The sequence below is a fragment of the Cervus canadensis genome, chromosome 21 (assembly GCF_019320065.1).
Source record: "Cervus canadensis isolate Bull #8, Minnesota chromosome 21, ASM1932006v1, whole genome shotgun sequence".
Classification (NCBI taxonomy): Eukaryota; Metazoa; Chordata; class Mammalia; order Artiodactyla; family Cervidae; genus Cervus; species Cervus canadensis.
In genome coordinates, this window is record NC_057406.1 from 11,648,311 (window position 1) to 11,667,945 (window position 19,635).

General features: G+C 40.9%; 1 protein-coding gene across 16 annotated transcripts in view; it reads right to left on the minus strand.

The window, feature by feature from the left end:
* The window catches only part of ERC1 (ELKS/RAB6-interacting/CAST family member 1), a 274,696-nt gene that overhangs the window by 135,053 nt on the left and 120,008 nt on the right, over positions 1-19,635 (minus strand). For 13 of the 16 annotated variants that reach the window (XM_043441413.1, XM_043441404.1, XM_043441412.1 and 10 more), the window contains 2 exons: positions 14,411-14,546; positions 2,071-2,202 (listed from right to left, as the gene is read on the minus strand). In XM_043441413.1, coding sequence (XP_043297348.1) covers positions 2,071-2,202; positions 14,411-14,546 — 268 coding nt within the window. The remainder of the gene's footprint in view (positions 1-2,070; positions 2,203-14,410; positions 14,547-19,635) is intronic. The other 3 variants (XM_043441414.1, XM_043441418.1, XM_043441420.1) reach the window with 1 other exon arrangement.

Here is a 19,635-nt window from a genome sequence, read left to right on the forward strand (position 1 = left end):
TAGTCTTCCCTACAATCTAGCAATCACATTCCCAGGTATTTACCTAGATGAGTTGAAAACTGATGTCCATACAGAAACCATGGATGTTAACTGCAGCTTTATTCACAATTGGCAAAACACTGGAAGCAACCAAGGTGTTATTCAATAGGTGAAGGAATAAGAAAACTGTGACACATCCATGTAGTGGAATATATTCAGAGAAAAAACAAAATAATCTCTCAGGCCACAAAAAGATGTGGGATAACTTTCAATGCAGAGGCTGAAGGAAAGAATCCAGTCAGAAAAGGCTACAGGAAAAAGGTTAGGGAGCGGGGACGTAGTGGGAAGGATGAAGCGGAGGAGCGTGGGGAATTTTTAGGGACTGAATCTACTCTGTAGGATTCTGTGATGATGGATACATGCTATTAAGGACTCAGTAAAACCTGTAACAGGTGTAACAGAGAGTGAGCCAAGATGTAACCTATGGACTAGTTAATAAATATCAATACTGGCCCATCAATTTTAAAAACTGCATCACATCAAGGCAAGATGTTAACAGAAATGGAAACTGAGGTTTAGGAAAGCAGATGTGAAAACTCTCTGTACCTTGCTCAACTTCTCTCTCAACTAAAAAACTGATCTAATTATCAATCAGCCCCAGAAAGCAAATTACAAGCAGCTCACACAGTAGCCTAAAAAAGAACATGTAACAGTGGTCTTTATACATGATTTATTACTAATTGCCAACATTTCTACAACAAAAGTTGTACAGTCACTAAGTTATGTTTGATTCTTGTGACCCCATGGACTATATAACCTGCCAGGCTCCTCTGTCCATGGGATTTCCCAGGCATGAATACTGGAGTGGGTTGCCATTTCTTTCTCCCGGGGATCTTCCCGGCCCAGAGATTGAACCCACATCTCCTGCACTGCACAGGTGGATTCTTTATCATCTGAGCCCCCAGGGGAAGTCCCTGGTGTGAAAGACTTGTCATTAAATAATGATCCCAAGGCAGAAAAAAAATCTTGATAGGAAAACAAACAAACCAGGGGCGGGGTGGGGGGGGGCATTCTGAAAAGAAAAGGGAAGAATGTAAAAAAGGTAATACCCAAGGAAATCCCTCCTTGCCCTGGGACAATGGCTGACACCACTCCCTTCTCTGAGGTTCTCCACTACCCCAGGATCTGTTTAATAGTACATTAATAAATACTCAAATAGAAAGTGGACCACGGCATTTATCTAAGAATAGGGCGCTAAAAGAAACTCATTCTGGAAAGACAGATTTTCTGTCAACCTTGCTAATAAATGTCAGTCTTTCTACACTTGACACTAAAGAAGCCACATGCCAGTGTCTAACATATGAGGGGATTGCCTGGTGGACACCATGACATGTCTGCTTTGCAAGGCACCCTTCTTCCCAGCTATGAGCTACCCTAGTTCATAAAGAGCCATGGTGGTCTGAGCAAAGGGCTCCCCGAAAGATTCACGTTACCCTCTCAGTGAATGCTTTTCACCCGGTTTAGCACTTGTGTTTCTCCAACAAAGAGACGGAAACAACACTGAGAGCAGAATTCTTTACCAAGTCACCTCGAGGTGGAGACACGCTGATCTGGGACTCCAGGTGTCATGACACCTATGCCCCTCACACCTGTCATCAACCTCAACTTGCTACAACTTTTAACTGCTCCTGTGGACAAGACAGACTACAAAAGGAACTTTCTGCTCTTTGAATCAACATGTCTGACTCAGAAATGTGTATGTGTTCCCATCCCATTTAAAAGCAGAGTTGTGCTTAGTCTGGTAACAAACAAGCAAATTCCATTTCATCTCATCAGATGTATGTGTCTACATACACATCAATATACACAAGTCAGCCCCAGACACTTAGAGCAGAGACGTCTGCATGAACATGAATCAATTCTCACACGACTGTATTTCAACGCTTATTTAAGTCTGAATACTTACACTCGATGACACGTATTTGAAACCCTGCGAACACATGTTATGTACAGTTCACCTAGACTACACTGGTTGGGTTTTACCTTTCCTTTACCCAGCAGCATGGCCTGTAACTGCACAGAATCGCAGACCTGTTTCTCAGCACTGGTCCTGGCTGACTCCTCCTGCGCCAGCACCATCTCTCGCTCTGCGGTTATCTGCACACTCTCTCTTAGGGCTTCTTCCAGCTCTTCAATCCTGTCATCCTTCTTACGGAGACTGTCCTGGAAAACGATGGAAGACTCGGTGAAGGAGGCTAATTGGTTAACCCAAAGAGAGCCTATTTATCAAGAAAAGGGCTATCTACTGATAAAATGTTCTTCCCTTCAGATGTAAATCTAGGGCAGAAAGATGTGGACACAAAAGAGAGAGTAAGACAAGGGAAGAAAGAGTAAAGAAGCTCAAGGAGTATATTGTTATTGAAAGCAAAGCGTCAAGTGAATTAAGCAAGAGAAACCTGTGATGGACTTTCTCCATCGACAGACAGAAGAATATTGTGTTAGGCAGACAGGCAGATACGGCTTGATTAGGTAAAAACACAAAGCTGTTTTTGAACTACTCTCTAAACTGGGCTCAAGGCCAGCTTTGATGAAGCCTAAGTAATAAGACTCAATAGCAAAACATTCTCTTTACCTCTGAAGTTAAGCCTAGATGAAAAAAGTTAAGTAAACAGCATGATCAGTCAGATTATATTCTACATACAGATTCTACATACATACTGTTGGCAAACTAATTTCTAAAAGAAAGAAATGAAAAAGATTTTTTTCCCTAATGAATTCAATAGAGCAAAGATTTTTCTCAATCTCATACAAGAAAACTACAAATGATAACTGGATGTAGGTAACTGGTCTGGCTAAGGATGAGTAATTTGGTTAGCCAACCAAAACCACTAGCCCTGATAATCTATACAAATTAAGAAGGAAGTTTTGGGTAGGTAAATATGGATTTCTATCAGAAAGGCAAATATAGCCTATTACACACAAATATGAATTACTAGCTGAGAATTCTTATGGCAAACACTGTCCAAAGCTCTAACAAGTGACTGAAAATTACTGCAATGGTAACATTAACAAATTCAAATAGCACTTATTCTTCTACCAATAGAGAAGACCAAACTGTGAATTGCAAGGAAAAAGAATTCAGGTTTGTGGTGGATCACTTTAATACCTAGGATATAAAGTGCTTATTTTTTATTTATTGTTCTATAACAAGCTACCACAACACTTGGCAGCTTATAATAATGGAGAACAAATTGTGTGTCTACACAGTTTCTGTGGGTCAGGAGCAGTTTAACCTAACAGCTCTGGCTCCAGGTTCTCTGATGGGGAACAGCTGAGATGTCAGCCAGGGTTCAGCCTTCTGCTTCCCCATACATGGGGGCAAGGTGGTGATGACCGCTGGCAAAGGGCCTCTGAGGCTCCTCTCCCCATGGTGCCTGGCATTCCTCAGAGCAGGTGACCCAGGAAGGCAGGGCGTCCATGTCTCTTGTTCCAGCTTCAGAAGTCACATGTTGTCCTTTCTGACACTTTCTACTATGCACGAGGGCTGACCCTGACACAAGGCTACACAAGGGCCTGAGAACCAAAAGGTGAGGATGCTCTGGGGCCATCTTGGAAGACAGTTTTCATGGTACCCAAGGATAAGGCTCCAGTATAAGAAAAGTGGATTACTAATGAAGAATGAAGACAGAGATTATCAAAAGTGCTTCTGAGAGAAACCTAACAGTTTGGACAACAGAGCCCTTACTGAAAAGACAGCTTTGGTTAGGAGATTATTTTAGCGTGGAAACCAAACAACACTAAATTAAAATGAAATCCAAATATACCGAAATTGTGAAAGGCAGATATTCAGAAGACTTCATAAAACTGAGTTATATATCAGCATATCATTGGATATGAGATTAGCAAAATACACATTCTGTCAAGATTTAGAAGAAAACCTGCAATTGGCTTGAGTTCTAATGAGAGGTGTTGTGGCTATGGTAAAAAATAGAGTAATCCAACTTAATTCAATGACAGTTCAGTCCTAGGAATACACAACAATATGCCAATCATAGTTCAACTAAAAAAAAAACTACTGGGTCACTGTCTAGATAGCTATACAATAGAGGTTTATTAATAAGTTGTTGTTGCTCAGTCACTAAGTCGTGTCTGACCCTTTGTCACCTTATGGACTGTAGCATGCTGGGCTCCTCCATCCTCCACATTTCAGTGAAGTTCCTTTCTTTGGGGAATGGACCCATTTTTTAAAGAAAACACGAGAATGAAATATTCAGAGTTTTGTTGACCCCCCCTAGGTATTGCCCTCTGTAATCTCCTGATCCCTCATGAATTTTCAGCATAAAGTCTATCTACTCTTTAGGCAGACAGGAGGTAAAGTCACAAAATTCAACCAAAAACAAATCTAATTGGAAACTGCAAAAAGAGGGCTGATTTGTCCTGTTTGGAGTTAATCGACTTTTTAGCATTCACTATCTGGAAGAAAAATATGAAACTGGCAGCCTGGGGTCAGGGAAGCTAAGCAGAGAAAGCAATGTACATTCACTGGCTCTCAAACTGACTTTTCACATGGTTAAACTGATCCGTGAAATCCTAAACTTAAGACGTGTCCTGTGCGCTACAGACAACTCAGGAAAGAGCCAGGTGGAGACAGTAAAGGAACACGCTTTACCATTTTAAGTAGCTGCTGTCACTTCAAATGAAAGCGGAACCTGTATGGTACCTGTAGAATTTTATGTCAGCTGCTACAGATGACGTGTACGCTCATCAATACTAACACAGGCTAGTTCTCTGGCTCTGGATTAGGCACTGTGGCCTGCTGTTATGCCAGCTCTCCTTACTAGCGGGGATCCAGTGCGGCCCCTTCATGCATAGAGGAAAGGGTTGGAGGAGGAGGTTTCTGTGATTAGTTGGGTGGGGTGGGGGGGCGGTGGTTGGAGATGGGAGAGGGAGAAAGAAGAACAGAACCTTAAACAGCAAGCCTCCTACACTCACACAAGATTAGGCACAAGCTGCCACAGCTGTAACTTTGCTCAGGCAATTCCACAAGAAGACAGGGCGGACCCGCTGGCAAATCCCATAATCCCACCCCCCTGCCTCCCTCCTCTGAACTTTGCTTCTTGACATCAGCTCTGTCAACATCAGCTTTGTGCCAGCTGTGAGACTACTCCCCACTGCCTGGCCTTCAGATCAAACGTTCAGAAAGAAAAACAAAGGAAAAAGGAAAAAAAAAAAAAGGAACAGCGGCAATTAAAAATTAATTTTTTGCTCCCTTCAAACATCTCCTTCAAAATTAAAAGAAAAGACTCAGTAATACAGTAACATAAAAAGAGATCACTTGATACGGACGGATCTCATTAAACTTTTCTCATCAGCAGAAGGAAGGGCAGTGCAGACTTCATGAAGGACACTGGAGGTAACAGCCCCACGCACTCATCACCCTGTCCCTGGTCCTGCCGGTGGAGGTCACTCACTCGGGTAAACGGGTAATCGTTGAGAGCCGCTTCCTCTGGGGTGAACGGCACTCACCAGAGAGTTTAACTTGCGCTGAGAGATACTAATGTTAACCGCTATCCATCATCCTTAATGTGAAGAGACGGCACTTCTTTATCGTCCTCCACCCCACTGCTTACCCTTCCTTCCTCCTTCTCAACCCCCAAGCACAAATACACATGAGGAAGATTTCATTAAAATCATTCAACATGTCAGAATTCAATGGCCAACTTCTCAGATGTTTAGTGGGGGGCGGGGGGGTGTAAAAAATTGAAGCCAGATGCACTGATGAAGTCAATTTTAAGAAAGGAACGCTAGGCTAACACAGGGACAGAATTTGGTTTCACACAGACTACTTTTTATTTTAAGGAAATGCCTTGGGTTAAAACAAAAGATATGTTCTTCTCCGCTCTCTTTAAAGTCACTCAAATATCTCCCACCGTTCAATTTGTTGAAAATCAAAGTCAAAACAAAAGTAGGTGCATTTCATTAAAGAAATGGAAACATATACATGAAAAGCAATGCTTTATATATATATATATATAATGTGTATAGAACATCTAGGACAAACAGCCCCCATGGATGGCCAGGTTCTCATCTCGAAAATTCTGGTAGCTGACTATCAGAAGCTTGGGCAAGGACGTGTGGTTTACTTAATCGTAGGACATCTCCTCTGATCAATAATGCTTATAAAAAGAACAAGCACACCTTTTCCAAGTCTTCACCAAAAACCCCAAAGACAACCTTTTACTTAACGTAATAAACAACTGATGTCAAAAAAAAAAATAAAAAACTGATGTCATCTGTAAGAGGGTGTCTCTTGTCTCTGAGGTCTTGGCAAAGGGGCTGCATAGACACCGGCTTCTGCTGTTAAGGGCTCTCCTTGGAGATTTCACCTTCAAAATTCAGAGGAGGAGCTTCCACAATAACACAAAGGAAAGGATTAAACCATTTGTTTCACTGAAGGAGACCCCAGTACTTTTCAGAATTTTCCTGCCAAATGTAACGTTAACCACTCATCGTTTTATGGGGCACATTCCTGAAATAAGCTCAAATGATGTGACTAAAAGTTCCCATAGAATAGGGCTAAACTTAACTAAAGGAAACAGCTTAGCAGGCCACACAACTGTACTATCAGTAAACATTCTTTCAGTAAATTCCACTGGCTATCAGATGGAACTGAATTCTGTCCAGGGGGAAATGTATCTATTGAGGATATTTCAGACATGGCAGAATTTCTTTAAATAATTTTAAGACTTGTTTTTTTTTCCTTAAATGTAAGAAAGGGCACAGTTTGAGCTAAAAGCTTTAAAAAGTTACACACGTGTCAACAGTATGAGTAGGTGCTTCACCTGCAGGAAAACACAATTTTCGGATTAATTTCAGCAACTATCCACCCATGTGTAAAAACAGATGCTGATTTGTATTACACTTTTCCTGTGTAATCCCTAATTCCATTTAATATGTATTGAGAACTCCATAAAACCCACCTATGCTCACATTCTAGACAGAAGAAGCCCTAAGAGGAAAATTAACCAAAATGGAAGAAATGATGTAGAATTAAATCTTTAAATAGGTTGAGAAGATCTGTTAAGAAGAAGCCAAAATTTATTTTTACAAAAACAAGAAGAACAGTAACATCTGGCATGTGACACATCATGTACTGTTTCTAGAAAGATGTTTATCTTAATTTTTTAAATGGTTTTCTTAAATAATTATCCCCATGACCAACGTTCAAACCAAGGATAAGTAGTCTTCATAAAAAAAAAAAAAAAAACTCTTACCAAAATGGAGGGAAAAAAAATTTTGTAGGTAGAGCAAATAAAACATAATTTTGAAGAAAAACACAGATGCTTCACTGATTCTGCACCAAGAGGAGAAAAGGCCTAAATACATGAAAAACTGCTTTTTCCTATCTCCATCTCTACTTTCTCTGAACTTTGTCCTTAATATTCCCTGGTCTCAGGAGAGCTGGTTGTGGAAGCCGCCATGTCTTTTCAGCAGGCCCATCAGTCTCCCTGACAGTGCCCTCTCTCAAGGTTAAATCCAGATACCCACCTTTGTTATAAATAAAAACAGAGCACCAAATGCTATTGACGTGAGCCCCCTGCCCCCAGTTCAGTCTGCCCTGCCATATTAGAATGTGGCTAAAACCTGCAGTTCTGTCAAAAGACAAAGTAAGTGTCATGGCTGAAAGAATAAAAATACGTAAGGTGACCGACCATTCTGAACCAAGGGAGGATGGATGGTGTGTCCTTCGTTAAAATATGAGAGGCTCATAACGGGTAACCTATGAAATTTTCAAGAATATTAGGATGCTAAATATAAGATCATTATACATGATTTTTAAAATCTGTAACTAAAATTTAAATTTAATATTTATAATAACTATAGCTGTAATTAATGAACAGCTTGGGGCTTCCCTAGTGGCTCAGATGGTAAAGCATCTGTCTGCAATGCAGGAGACGTGGGTTCAATCCTTGGGTCGAGAAGATCCCTTGGAGAAGGAAATAGAAACCCGCTCCAGTATTCTTGCCTGGGAAATCCTATGGTTGCAAAAAGTCGGACACGATTGAGCCACTAACATTTTCAGTTTTTTTTTTTTAACATATGCAAAACATTAAGAAAGGCTAAAAAGAAATTTTAAAAAATAGCCCTTAACCTAAGGCAGATATAAACTAGACAAAACGGGGGAAGGGAAGGGAGGATTAAATCACCAAGGAAGATTTCTAAAACAGGGTATTGAAAAATAAAAAGCAATAAAATATAATTAAACACACAGGCTGAGGAACAACAGGGAAGACAGTAACAAGAAGAGAGTTCACCAACAAAAGTTCATTTTAAGCCAGACCTTTAGGTGGTAAAACTAGAAAACCACAGAAAGACTGTGCCTAAGCAAAAAAGTGTACATCAGAAAACCAGTAAACTATATTTAAGGAAGACCAACACCATCAGGTTGTATAGAATAGGGTAGCTATGCTGGTGAGTATCTCACCTAAAAATGAGCTAGAAAATACTTAAAAGACTGAAGCTCCCAAGGCCAGGCTAAGATGCTTGTGAATGAACAGTTCTTGACATCTATTGATGAAACCGAAATCAGTGAACAGTTTTCTGTAAAGAACAACGTGCAAAGTACAAAGACAGGGTTCCCAAACTCAAATATGCAAAAGAGAGCACACACACTAACAGCATGTAATAAATACAAGGTAAGAAAACGAGCTCTGAATTAAAGCAGAAACTGTAATGGAACTGCAACACAGTGTGATTAATTCCCACTGCGAGGAGTTAGGCAGGCTTTACCAGGCAGGGGACATTTGATCTGAACTTTAAAAGATGGGTAGGCTTTCAATACAAAGCTTTTCTAATCCCAAAATGACTATCGGTCAAATCAGCTAAGACCTGCTTCCCTATACTGTTTATCTGGGAGGTTTCCATTGCTGGGGTTTATGTAATTCCAGCTCTTCACTTGGCAATTACTCATGAATTGCACTGTGTCACATCTTTTCACATATCCAGCACACAAAAATGTGCTTTTAATAAGCATATCTAATATTCACAGGGAGTAAAATAATTCTTATTTATCTCTCTCCTCACAGCACTCAGAGAAATGATAATTCCATAACGGGCTCTCAGTAAACACTTACTGAGGATGACGACAGGTGTCGTTTAGTCACTAAGTCATGTCCAACTCTTGTGACCCCCATGGGCCAGCCTCCTCTGTCCATGGGACTTTCCAGGCAAGAATACTGGAGTGGGTTTCCATTTTCCATAGCCAATTACAGGGAAACATGGCTTACAGAAATGAATGAAACAACTTAGAACTGACTTTAACTAATACAGAGCTAAATTCCTGAGTAGTGGAAAGTTTGGCGAAACTCATTGCAGAATGTCAACAGGAGCAATGATCAAAAAACATGACAGAGGGAAAGGCTCATCTCCAGGCTGTGCTCAATGTTTTATCATCCATGCCTGGCATCTGTGAGTACCGACTGGAAACACAAAACGGTTTAAATGTTAGTATGCATGGGTTGTGGCAGAGAGCCTTTAAAGATCCATTGTGTAACCATGTCTTAGAACAGTCACATATATTCAATACATCTAAGCAGATACTCCAAAGATCTTGGAAGGTGCAGTGAATCTAGGTGAGCGTCCGACAGAAAACTGGTCAAGGCAAGTGTCTGGATGGATGCGGGACCATCTATGACACCCAAGGTCAAGAGGTCAGAATGGAAGGCACCCCCTTGCCAAGCCCCGAGGGTTTGCTGAGTACCCTCTCTTGACCATCCTGCACACGGTGGACCAGAGCGTGCATGGATGCTGCCCTCCTTCTCAGCCTCCCAGAAGCATCCCCAGTCTTCCCCTGACCTCAGGGATGCCGTACCTCCTCTTCCTCTCCTGCCTCGTCTGGCCTCCTCATTTTCGTTTGCTTTGAGCGCCTCTCCTAATTACTCTGGCTCTAAACAGTAAGGATGCCAAGGGTTCAGCTCTAACTCCATGTTCTTCTGTCAGTATTTTATCTCTAGAAGCTGTCTGATTCTTACAGGTCAAAATACGATTTCTGAGCTCAAGTCTCCAAAATTAACTTGACACCAGGCTTCTCTAAACTTCAAATCTGCACACCCCACCGCTGGCTCAAACCTCCATTAGGAAAGCTCTCAGACAGCTTCACTTGTTGGAAATGGACTTGTTCTCTTTCCCTGGAGAACCTGGTGATCTCAGCCTTGGGGTTAACCCATCTTATCACTGAGCATCGGCACACACAAAGTTCCCCACACCAAGAGCCTATGAGCCTTTCCCGTTCCTGCCTCTCCCTTAGTGCCCACATTCCAATCTGTAAGACAGTCTTGCCTTTTGACCTAAAAGTAACACATCTCAAATTCGCTCTCTCTTCTTTCCTCTCTTCACTACCAGAATGCTCTCTCAACTCCCACCTTCATTCTTACTACGGGGCCTCCTACTGTGATCTGAGCTCCTTCAGAGGTGAGACCTTGATCATCTTACATCATCACTATTTACACAAAGCACATGTGCAATACATATTTATTCACATATACTTTCTTTTTAAAAAATATTTTATTGACTGCACCGGATCTTAGTTGCAGCCTGGGTGATCTAGTTCCCTGACCAGGGATCAAACAACCCAGGATCCCTGCTTTGGGAGCATGGAGTTGTACCCACTGGACCACCAGGGAAGTCCTGGTATATAAATTCTTCATAACCACACTTATTCTAATCTATATCCAAATACTGCAAAAAACAGTACTGTCAAAATGCAAAGCAGATCCTGTTCAACTTTACTTACATGGGCACAGACTCATGGATATTTATTTCATAGGATGGATTAAATTAAAAAACTACCATTGCTTGTTCTTGACTCAGCTTATTTCAGCACAGGACATATTCCTCCAGGTTGGCTGCATGGTCTTCCCACAGCCATCATCCTTCAGCTGAGCTCATTCCCACGCTCTGAAACCACAAGGTGGTCAAGACTCACGTGTCTTTCCCTACCCCAGCCCTGCAATCGATTGCTTCTGTAAGATGCCTCAGTTCATTTTACTGGAGGAAGGTACGCAGAAACCAAAATCTGGGTGTTGGGTGTACTTACGGCTTCTCAAGTACAGAGGCAGGAAATACATGGATTTATAATAACCCTGTGCAGACACACACCAGCATCTCTGTACTTCTTTGTCTGCACATAAATTTAACACTGTGAGTTCTTACAAGTACTTCTAATTCCAGCGCTTTATGTCTTCCCACTTTACTCACTTGCAACTTCCTTCTTGAATAATGAAAAAACCCAGCCTTCATTGTCTACAATGTATTTCTTTATCACAACATTTATATTCTAATAATGCTCTTTTGTCTTGAGCTTCACAGTATTCAGGAAAATGGCTCCCAAAGCTCCTTAGGTTCGTTCCTGCCTTCCCCACTCCTGTGAGGGTGGTTATGTTGCTCATTTATAAAACTGGTCCATTGGGTAGTGTTTGTCCTCCCCCGTGGGGTTCCCCCAACCCCACATCTCGACTGGTTTTGTTTCTCTAGTTTTTAAGAGGATGGGAAACAATTTCGGCTGTTAAGAGTCAGAACTACACAGAGATACGTGAAGAGTCACTTTCTCCTTCAACTGACTGCCCATCCCTTTTTCCTCCTTTTCTACTAATCCTCTAACCACTCCCCCTTAGGCAACTGATCCCTTTAGTTTCTAGTTTACTGTTCCTGTTTTCTTTTGCGAAACCAACCTATACTTTCAAAAATACATACACAGATTGTAAAGAATGGCAAAGAGCAATCAAAGTCAATGATGAAGGAAGGGAATAAATGATGACTGGGAAGGAATATACATATGACTTCTCGGATGTCAGTCGTGTTCCAATTCCTTGAGACAGTTACTTTACATGTATTACTCACACTGTGCATGTGTGTGTTTTATGTACTTTTAAAAATGTGTATTATTCTTCAGAATAAAGAAAGTTAAATGGAAAACTAATAGCATTGCTTTGTGGCAAAATGTAGCCAGAAAGAGTGAGGACACCAATGAACTTAAGACCATAACTGACAGTCGCTGAATAAGGAAAGGCAAAAACCAACCTTCTAGTTTAAATCAAGCTTTCCTCTTCGCGAACAACAACAAAAATACTATGAGTTTATTAACATGATTAGCAGAATTAATCTCTAGAAGCCAAGGTGGCATCTGATAAAAATTAATCATTAATCATCAAAGTTCAAAACATTAGTCATTACTATAAAGGATGTCTTTTTAACATGATGAAGAATATTTTGTAATACTAGAATTATGATACCTACACTGCAAACACTAAAATAATTCCGTCCCTCCATCTCACCTATTTCGTGAAAATATCAATAGATGGACCTGTATGTATATTCAGAAACTTAAAAACAAATTCAGGTAACGAGAACTTTGTACAACACAAACCTTCCATCAACTGCTTTCCTACCCCTTGGTCCCCGCCAAGGGTTCTACCCTCAGTCGCTTCTCCAAGAATCCTCAGGGTCCCTCAGTGGGGACTTCCATTTAGAGGTGACCTTAGGGTGCAAGTGATACTCACCACCACTGGGGTGTTACCTGCAATGACATGGTTAAGAAACAAGCAGCAGAGCTCATTAGCAGAAGAGCTGAGATCAGAACTGAAGGACCCCACTTCAGTCCAGCGCTCTTGTCACATGTTCGAATGAACTGCATGCACGTGCATCTCACAAATGGCCATCAGTTATCATTTTTCATAACCTTAACATCTGCCACTTACCGAGAACCTTGGAAAGTCCTCATCCACTATAAATTAGTCTTATCTGTATGTAATACATAAACAGATAATCTGACTTACTTATCTTGCCCAGTTATATAAAGAGGAAATAATAGATGACACATGAGGGCACTTTTGGTGTTATCGTACCACCTAACAGATGATGAACAGGGCACATTTTGGTTTACAAAGACAGGATGGTAGCAGAGAACAGTAGGTAGGAGTATGGAAGGGGAGAATGAGACATGAAACAGGTAAGGGGCTGCCATAAAGAAGGGCTTGTCTTACGAAACGAACAAATATTCTCTACAGTTAAAAATAATGTGATCCTAGTCCAGAAATGAGGTTAAACTGAAATCCAGAAACAACCTAATTATTAAACAATTTCATAAAACACAAAGATATCAATTCAAACTTAGGAGCAGTGAAATAACTTTCTATAAATACTCTAGTGAAATTGTTAGCAAAGAAGAAAAACATAAGATCCTCACCACACAAAATAACCTAAAATTATTTAAATTAAAAGGTTAGAAATGAAAGACAGAAACAACTTAAAAATATTCATAGGTAAATATATATCTGTTCTCAAAACAGGGATAAACTAAGTAAAAAACCCACATGGAAAAAGCCATCATGAAAAAGAGAGATTTTAACTATATTAGTTAAACAAATGAAAATATAAGACATGAAAAAACACTCAGCCCTCACTGGTAAATCAGATAAATATAAAACAAAAATTAAATATTTTCCACCCATCAGATTGGCACTAAAAAATAAAAAAAGAGGAAAAAGTTTATAGTACCAACTGTTGCTGGCAAGAGTGAGGGAAAACTGGTAGTGGCTTTTTTCAAAAGTTGGTACACTGGAGGAAATTCATACTGTTTCTATAAGGAGTATGTTATCAGTAAAAGCTATATAAAAGAAGAATGAAAAAAGGAATTAAAAAGTCAGATTTTGATGTCTGAAGTGAATTTGTTATAAAGCCTAAAAATGGCTTCTACATAACAGATAACTCCTCCAAATCCTCCAGTAAAGATTTTGTGACTATGCAGTGTGGCATAAACATTCTATCATACCAATTAGAGAAACACAAACTGGCAGTGGCTAGCGGTCTCGGCAGGAGCTTTAGAGATCTCCACTGTCCACGGCATGCTCTAAACCTTAAACCTTCACTCAGACAGGCTAGAGATCCTGGAAGTCTCAATTCAAATCTCAGTTCAAGTCTCAGCTGAGCTGTAAGTGGCTGTGTGCATGTGGGTAAGTAATTTGATTTCTCTGAGACAGTTTCCTCATCTATAAAAAGTGCAAAACACCCCGACACACACCAGATGAATGATGTGCTTTACTGAAGGAAAAGGCCAATTGATGCTGACCACCTGAAGACCCCGTTGAGCCCGTGGACACTGAACTCACCAAGCAGGCAGATTCCCTCCAGGAGATGATTTTCTCCCTTGCTCAGGTTTCCTCAACAAAGCTGTGCAATAAAACTGGCCTTTTCTATTGAAAGCCTCTCCTTTACTGTTAAACAGCTGGACTGAGAGGAAGGTAGCAGGCAGAAGGAAAAAGAGGTTAGAAGGAAAAAGCGCGGAAGGTGAGGATGCAGAGAGCCGCTTTGCCAGTGGAGAGGGCCCCGCCAGGCCTGGTCCCCTGCCCAGTCCCCCGCCTGGCCCCTCGCCCACCTGCAGCTGCTGGGAGCTGTCACTGAGGGTGTCCTCCCGCCGTCGGGCCTCCTCCAGCATCTGGGCGCTCTTCTTCTTCTCCACCTGCTCCTTGTGCTTCAGGCTGGCCACTTTCTTATTCTGGTCCTTCACCTGCCTGTGGATAAGGGGAGAAAACCCAAACTCTTCGTATACATGCACAGGAAAGGTGTTTATTAATTGACACCACGATGCAAGGAAGAGCTGAGAAGCAGCAAGAGTTCCTGATGTGAAATCCTCCCAACCTGGCCAAGCTCTCCATGCCAACAGCAGCTAGCTGTTAACCAGCGTGCTCCGGGAGCACCTGCACAAGTGAGTACTTTGTGATGAAACATAGAACGGAAAGAGGCCTGGGACAGAGTGAGATGGCAGAAGAAGGAAACCAATTCAGAGATTTTTGCTGGCATATGAAAACAGGCTCTTGACATCAATGCGATGAAACTGCAGAATGGCTGATGAAGAAAGGTTTGTAACACAACTCTAATTTTACTCTTATTAAATATTTTCAACTTTCAAAAGCTATATGTAACATTGTTTAGTCGCTCAGTTGTATCCGACTCTTTGCAACCCCGTGGACTGCAGCACGCCAGGCTTCCCTGTCCTTCACCATCTCCTGGAGTTTGCTCAAACTCATGCTCATTGAGTTGGTGATGCCATGCAACCATCTTATGTAACATATATGTATATAAACTTATGGCATAAAGATCTAAGGCCACAGCTTAAGCAACAGGTCATTCCATCTACTTCTGAAGCCCCCTATTGGACTCCACTGCCTCCACACTAGATAAGAAGACCAGACCAAACTCCAGGTCATAGGTAGAGATTAATCTCATTCAAGAGTGGAATCATGACTAACGATCAAGAAATACATGTAAGGCGCAGCCCAAGAGAACCTGGGCTCTGCAATGCAAGAGGACCTACATCTACCTGAGCTCTGACACTCTGCTAAGCCCATCACATTTTCCTTACTCATTAAGGAGACGAGTGGAACTACATTCTCACGTATCAAACACTAGGAATATCAATCCATGTATAAAAACAGTTTCTGCTCTCAAATATCTCCCAGGCATCCGAGCAAATACAGGATATGCTAAGTGCTAGGAAAGGACCCCGGGAAGGGGGCAGGGGAGGCAGTGGGGATCAGGAAAAGCTTCCTGGAAAATGACCTGCCTCTGAACTTCCTGAGGGATTGGTCCAGGCTACTAGGCAGAGAGAAGAGCAGTGATAAAGCCCTGAAAAAAGGAGAGTGTGTCCCTCTGGGGGAAGCCACACTCAGTGTGACTGCGGCATAAAGTTGGACCAGCAGAACAAAGAAAAAGGAAGCCGAAAGTAAACAAAGGCCATATAACTGTATCCTGCTGAGCAAGGAAGCTGCAGTTCATCCTAAGTGTGAAAGACTTAAAGAAGGGAAATGATACAATCAGATGTCCAAACTTCTGGAAACAAATTGAAGGGGGGATGAAGTGGGGAGGATGTGACAATTAGAAAAATCCACTCAACTCTGCCCAAAAGCTGCATCAATAAACTGAACTAACAATGAGAAAACAAGCCACCGTGGTTTATACCTAATTAACATCCTTTAAAATCAGGTAATGACAGCCTGTGGCACGTTCTCTCACACTCATTGCTTAATCTCCAAACTAGATCTCCACGGTTTGTCAGATAAAGTACAAGACGTTCAGGCAAATTCATATTTCAGATAAATGACAAATAATATTCTAGATAAGAATATCTCAATATTCATAGGATATATTAATACAAAAAATGTATTCATTCCATCTCTGAAATTCAATTTTAACTGGACATCTCAAATTTTTATTTGCTAAATCTGGCCCCCCTACAGGAACTCAGTTCAGTTCAGTTCAGTTGCTCAGTCGTGTCCGACTCTTTGCGACCCCATGAACTGAAGCACACCAGACCTCCCTGTCCATCACAGGAACTCAAATCGTGACCAAATGAAAATTAGTCTTTCCTCCCTTCTCTACTGGATTCACCAGCTTTAGCTCACCTACAGAACACCAGGTAGATATCTACAACTGCGATCTAGAAAAACAACGTTTACCACTTCTCAATGTGTGATGGCGTGAAACTCAACTCTTTTCAGTGGAAGACTTTGGTGGATCAGCACAGGTCTATGTTCACACGCTTATTTCTACCAATGTATCATTCAAAACAGTAAGACTATGTTATTTAACTTTTATTACATAACAAAATAGGGATTCTGGGCTTAACACAGTAGGAAGCATCCCACAGATTGCAAACATTTGTTGTGAACAGAGGTCTGCAGAGGTCACAGCTAAATAAAGCATGAGTAATAATAATATTGAGCCCAATCTGTTTAGATCTAAGAGTGACAGAGACGACATTTACAGGCTTCACTTTCTCAATGTCTTGCCTTTAGCTGAAGCTGCTGTTATACAATAGAAAGTAAAGATGAATTGTGGACTGAATCCTATCTTTTCGTCAATACATGGAATCTGTTCTTTGTATTCATTCTCTGGGGTTAATGTCACTGAACAGGAACTAACGAGATGTGTATCTAAGGATTCTGAGTGTAAACCTTGAGTCGTCATCTCTCTAAATAAAATCTTTCTGCTCTGTACTGAATGGAAAGGTGGACAGAGGAGGGCAGGGTAGGACAAGCGAGGAAGAGCAGAAACAAACCAACCCATTCAAACTGGAAAAGCTTAGCAGAGACACAAAAACACAAACACTACAGGTAACTCACTATTAACACAAACAGGCTAAAACAAACAGTGGAGGGTTAAGCATCTTGCCCAAAGTCATATAATAGAGTAATCTAAACATCTAATCCATCAATAAATTAGACTCTCTTGATGGCCTATTCACCTGGACTTAACCAAACCGTAATTAAAATGCTTCTATGTAGAAAAAAAAATACTGCACTAAATTCTACTCTGAAGTGAAAAGAGGATTTTTAATATACTATACAGCCAAAATGACCCTTGCCACTGGAAGAACAAAACTTGTTGCGTTTTTTATTACTTGGAAGAAACTTATTTCGGAATAAGTATAGTTTAATGGCTTTTACCACCAAATAAAAATGAACAGCTAACAATATTATAATTAACATACACTTGTTAACTCAGAGAATTATGTCTACACCAATGACTTCCATGGAAAGATTCTCCTGGAGCCTTTCATAATTTAGGTTTGTTTAGTAACATTTAGATCAAAACATGCAAAAGACAAAATGTGGGACAAAGCAATAAAACTTCCCAGTAAAAATACGAGCACACTTGAAGCTTAATTTAGAAAGTCCTCACACACAAAGCAAAAACCTTCATGATATTTTCCTACTAAAGCTGACTTGTGTTTAGATTTGGAATTACTTATGTGGTACCCTAACTGATTTACTACAACGTGGAGAAAATGTTTAAAGCAGAAAATTGGAAAATCACTTTTAAAATGCACCATTTGTGCTTGCTACTTTTATTGCAAACACTTAGGATTTCTTCTATAATGAAAACGGTTTATTCACGGACACTTCCGTAAAAATGTTTCCACAAGTTTTATATTTTTTAACAAACTCATCATACTAACAAAGCTGCTTATTTTTAAAAAGAGTCAAAGGTGGTTAACAAGTCTTTGATGGTTAACAAGTCAAGTGACAGATAACTTAGATGAAAAAAGGAATTTTTTTTACAGAACATTAAGAAATGTGTAAAAGATGAAAAGCAAAATAGGCTAAAAACTGTCAAGGAGGTGGTAACAGAGCTGGCAGAAAACAATGTCACATAAACTATAGAAGCACAGTTACAAAAAGAAGGGAGATGGTCACTAACCTAACCTAACCTAACCGACAGGTTTTAGACAGGTTCAAGACAAACAAGGCTACTCAATCTGGCAAAGAGTACATCACTGAGGAAATTTTAGCCTGGCAATGAGAGAAGATCCCAAATTATATTGCTCTGGAAAATGAATGGGAAGTGTGAACGTGGAGGCATCAAGCATAAATGATTCTTTCAAAAACTGTGCAAATGGGAAAGAAAAAGTAAAAGGTAAAAGTAAGACACTGTGGTGAACTGAAACCAAGAGAAAGATGATGGAATGCTTGCTCACACGTCTCCTTAAGGATGGGGAAGACTAGATTATGCTTTATGTTTGGGAGTCTGTGGGAAGGAAAGAAGAGAAACAAAGGAAATGAGGAGGAGGAAGAGGAGGATCCAATTTATGGAACAAAGATTTGAAAACTGGTCAGAGGGAAGGGGTGAACAGGAAGTTTAGCCTCAGAACAGAGCTGGGACGTGAGTACCTCTGACAAAAGCAGGAGGAGGAGGAGCACAGACAGACCTTCTGAGACTGCTACCGTGCAGAGAGAAAGCAAAGGGTGGTGGAAGTGACTGGAGAACCCCTTCCTGAACCAGATTCCGATAAGTAATTACAAAACAAAGATTTGATTTTATTAACAAACTCATCATACCCTAAACAAACTCTTTATTTTTTAAAAGAGTCAAAGGTAAGGGGACTTTTTCAAAAATATCGTTAAGACTTGAGAATAAATATCAGGGAACAGAAATGGGAAAGACAACCTTTTTCCCCCAAAAAAGCCTCAACTTCATCTTTCTACCTATAACAGAAATTTCAGCACCTGAAAATATCATTACAGAAGAAACAAGGCTTCTTTCCTCAGCTTCTGCACATATACAACTCTGCGGCGGGCTCTCCTCTGTACCTGCTATCAATCCTGACAGGAATCAAGGGCAGCGTGTGGTGTTTCACAAACCTGGAGTGTATGGCACCATGTGGTGGTACCCCGGACCAAACAGGACTCTGAGAAAAGCACAAAGGAGTGATCACAACAGCTCCGTTTACTGCCTGCTCAGCCTGTGCCAGATGCTGGTCCAAGGGCTATTTGTGTTAACTCATTCAACACTCACAACAGCCCTTCAGACTGGAGAGAACCACCCCAACTTTACAGATGGGAAAATCACAGTGAGAAAAGTGCCTAAGAACCTCTGAGCAGTATGGGACCCCAGAGCTCAGATTAATTCCTAGGCTAGACTGTGTATCACATGAGACGCCCTGAGGCTGAAGTGAGAATATCTGGCTTCAAATCTGAGGACTACTACCAAGTAGTCAGCTGACCCTAGATGTAGAAATCATGTTCCCTAGTCTCAGATCCTCATCAGAATAATGATCTGATCTGTGTAATCCATATGCTATTTGTGAGAATCAGAGACAAG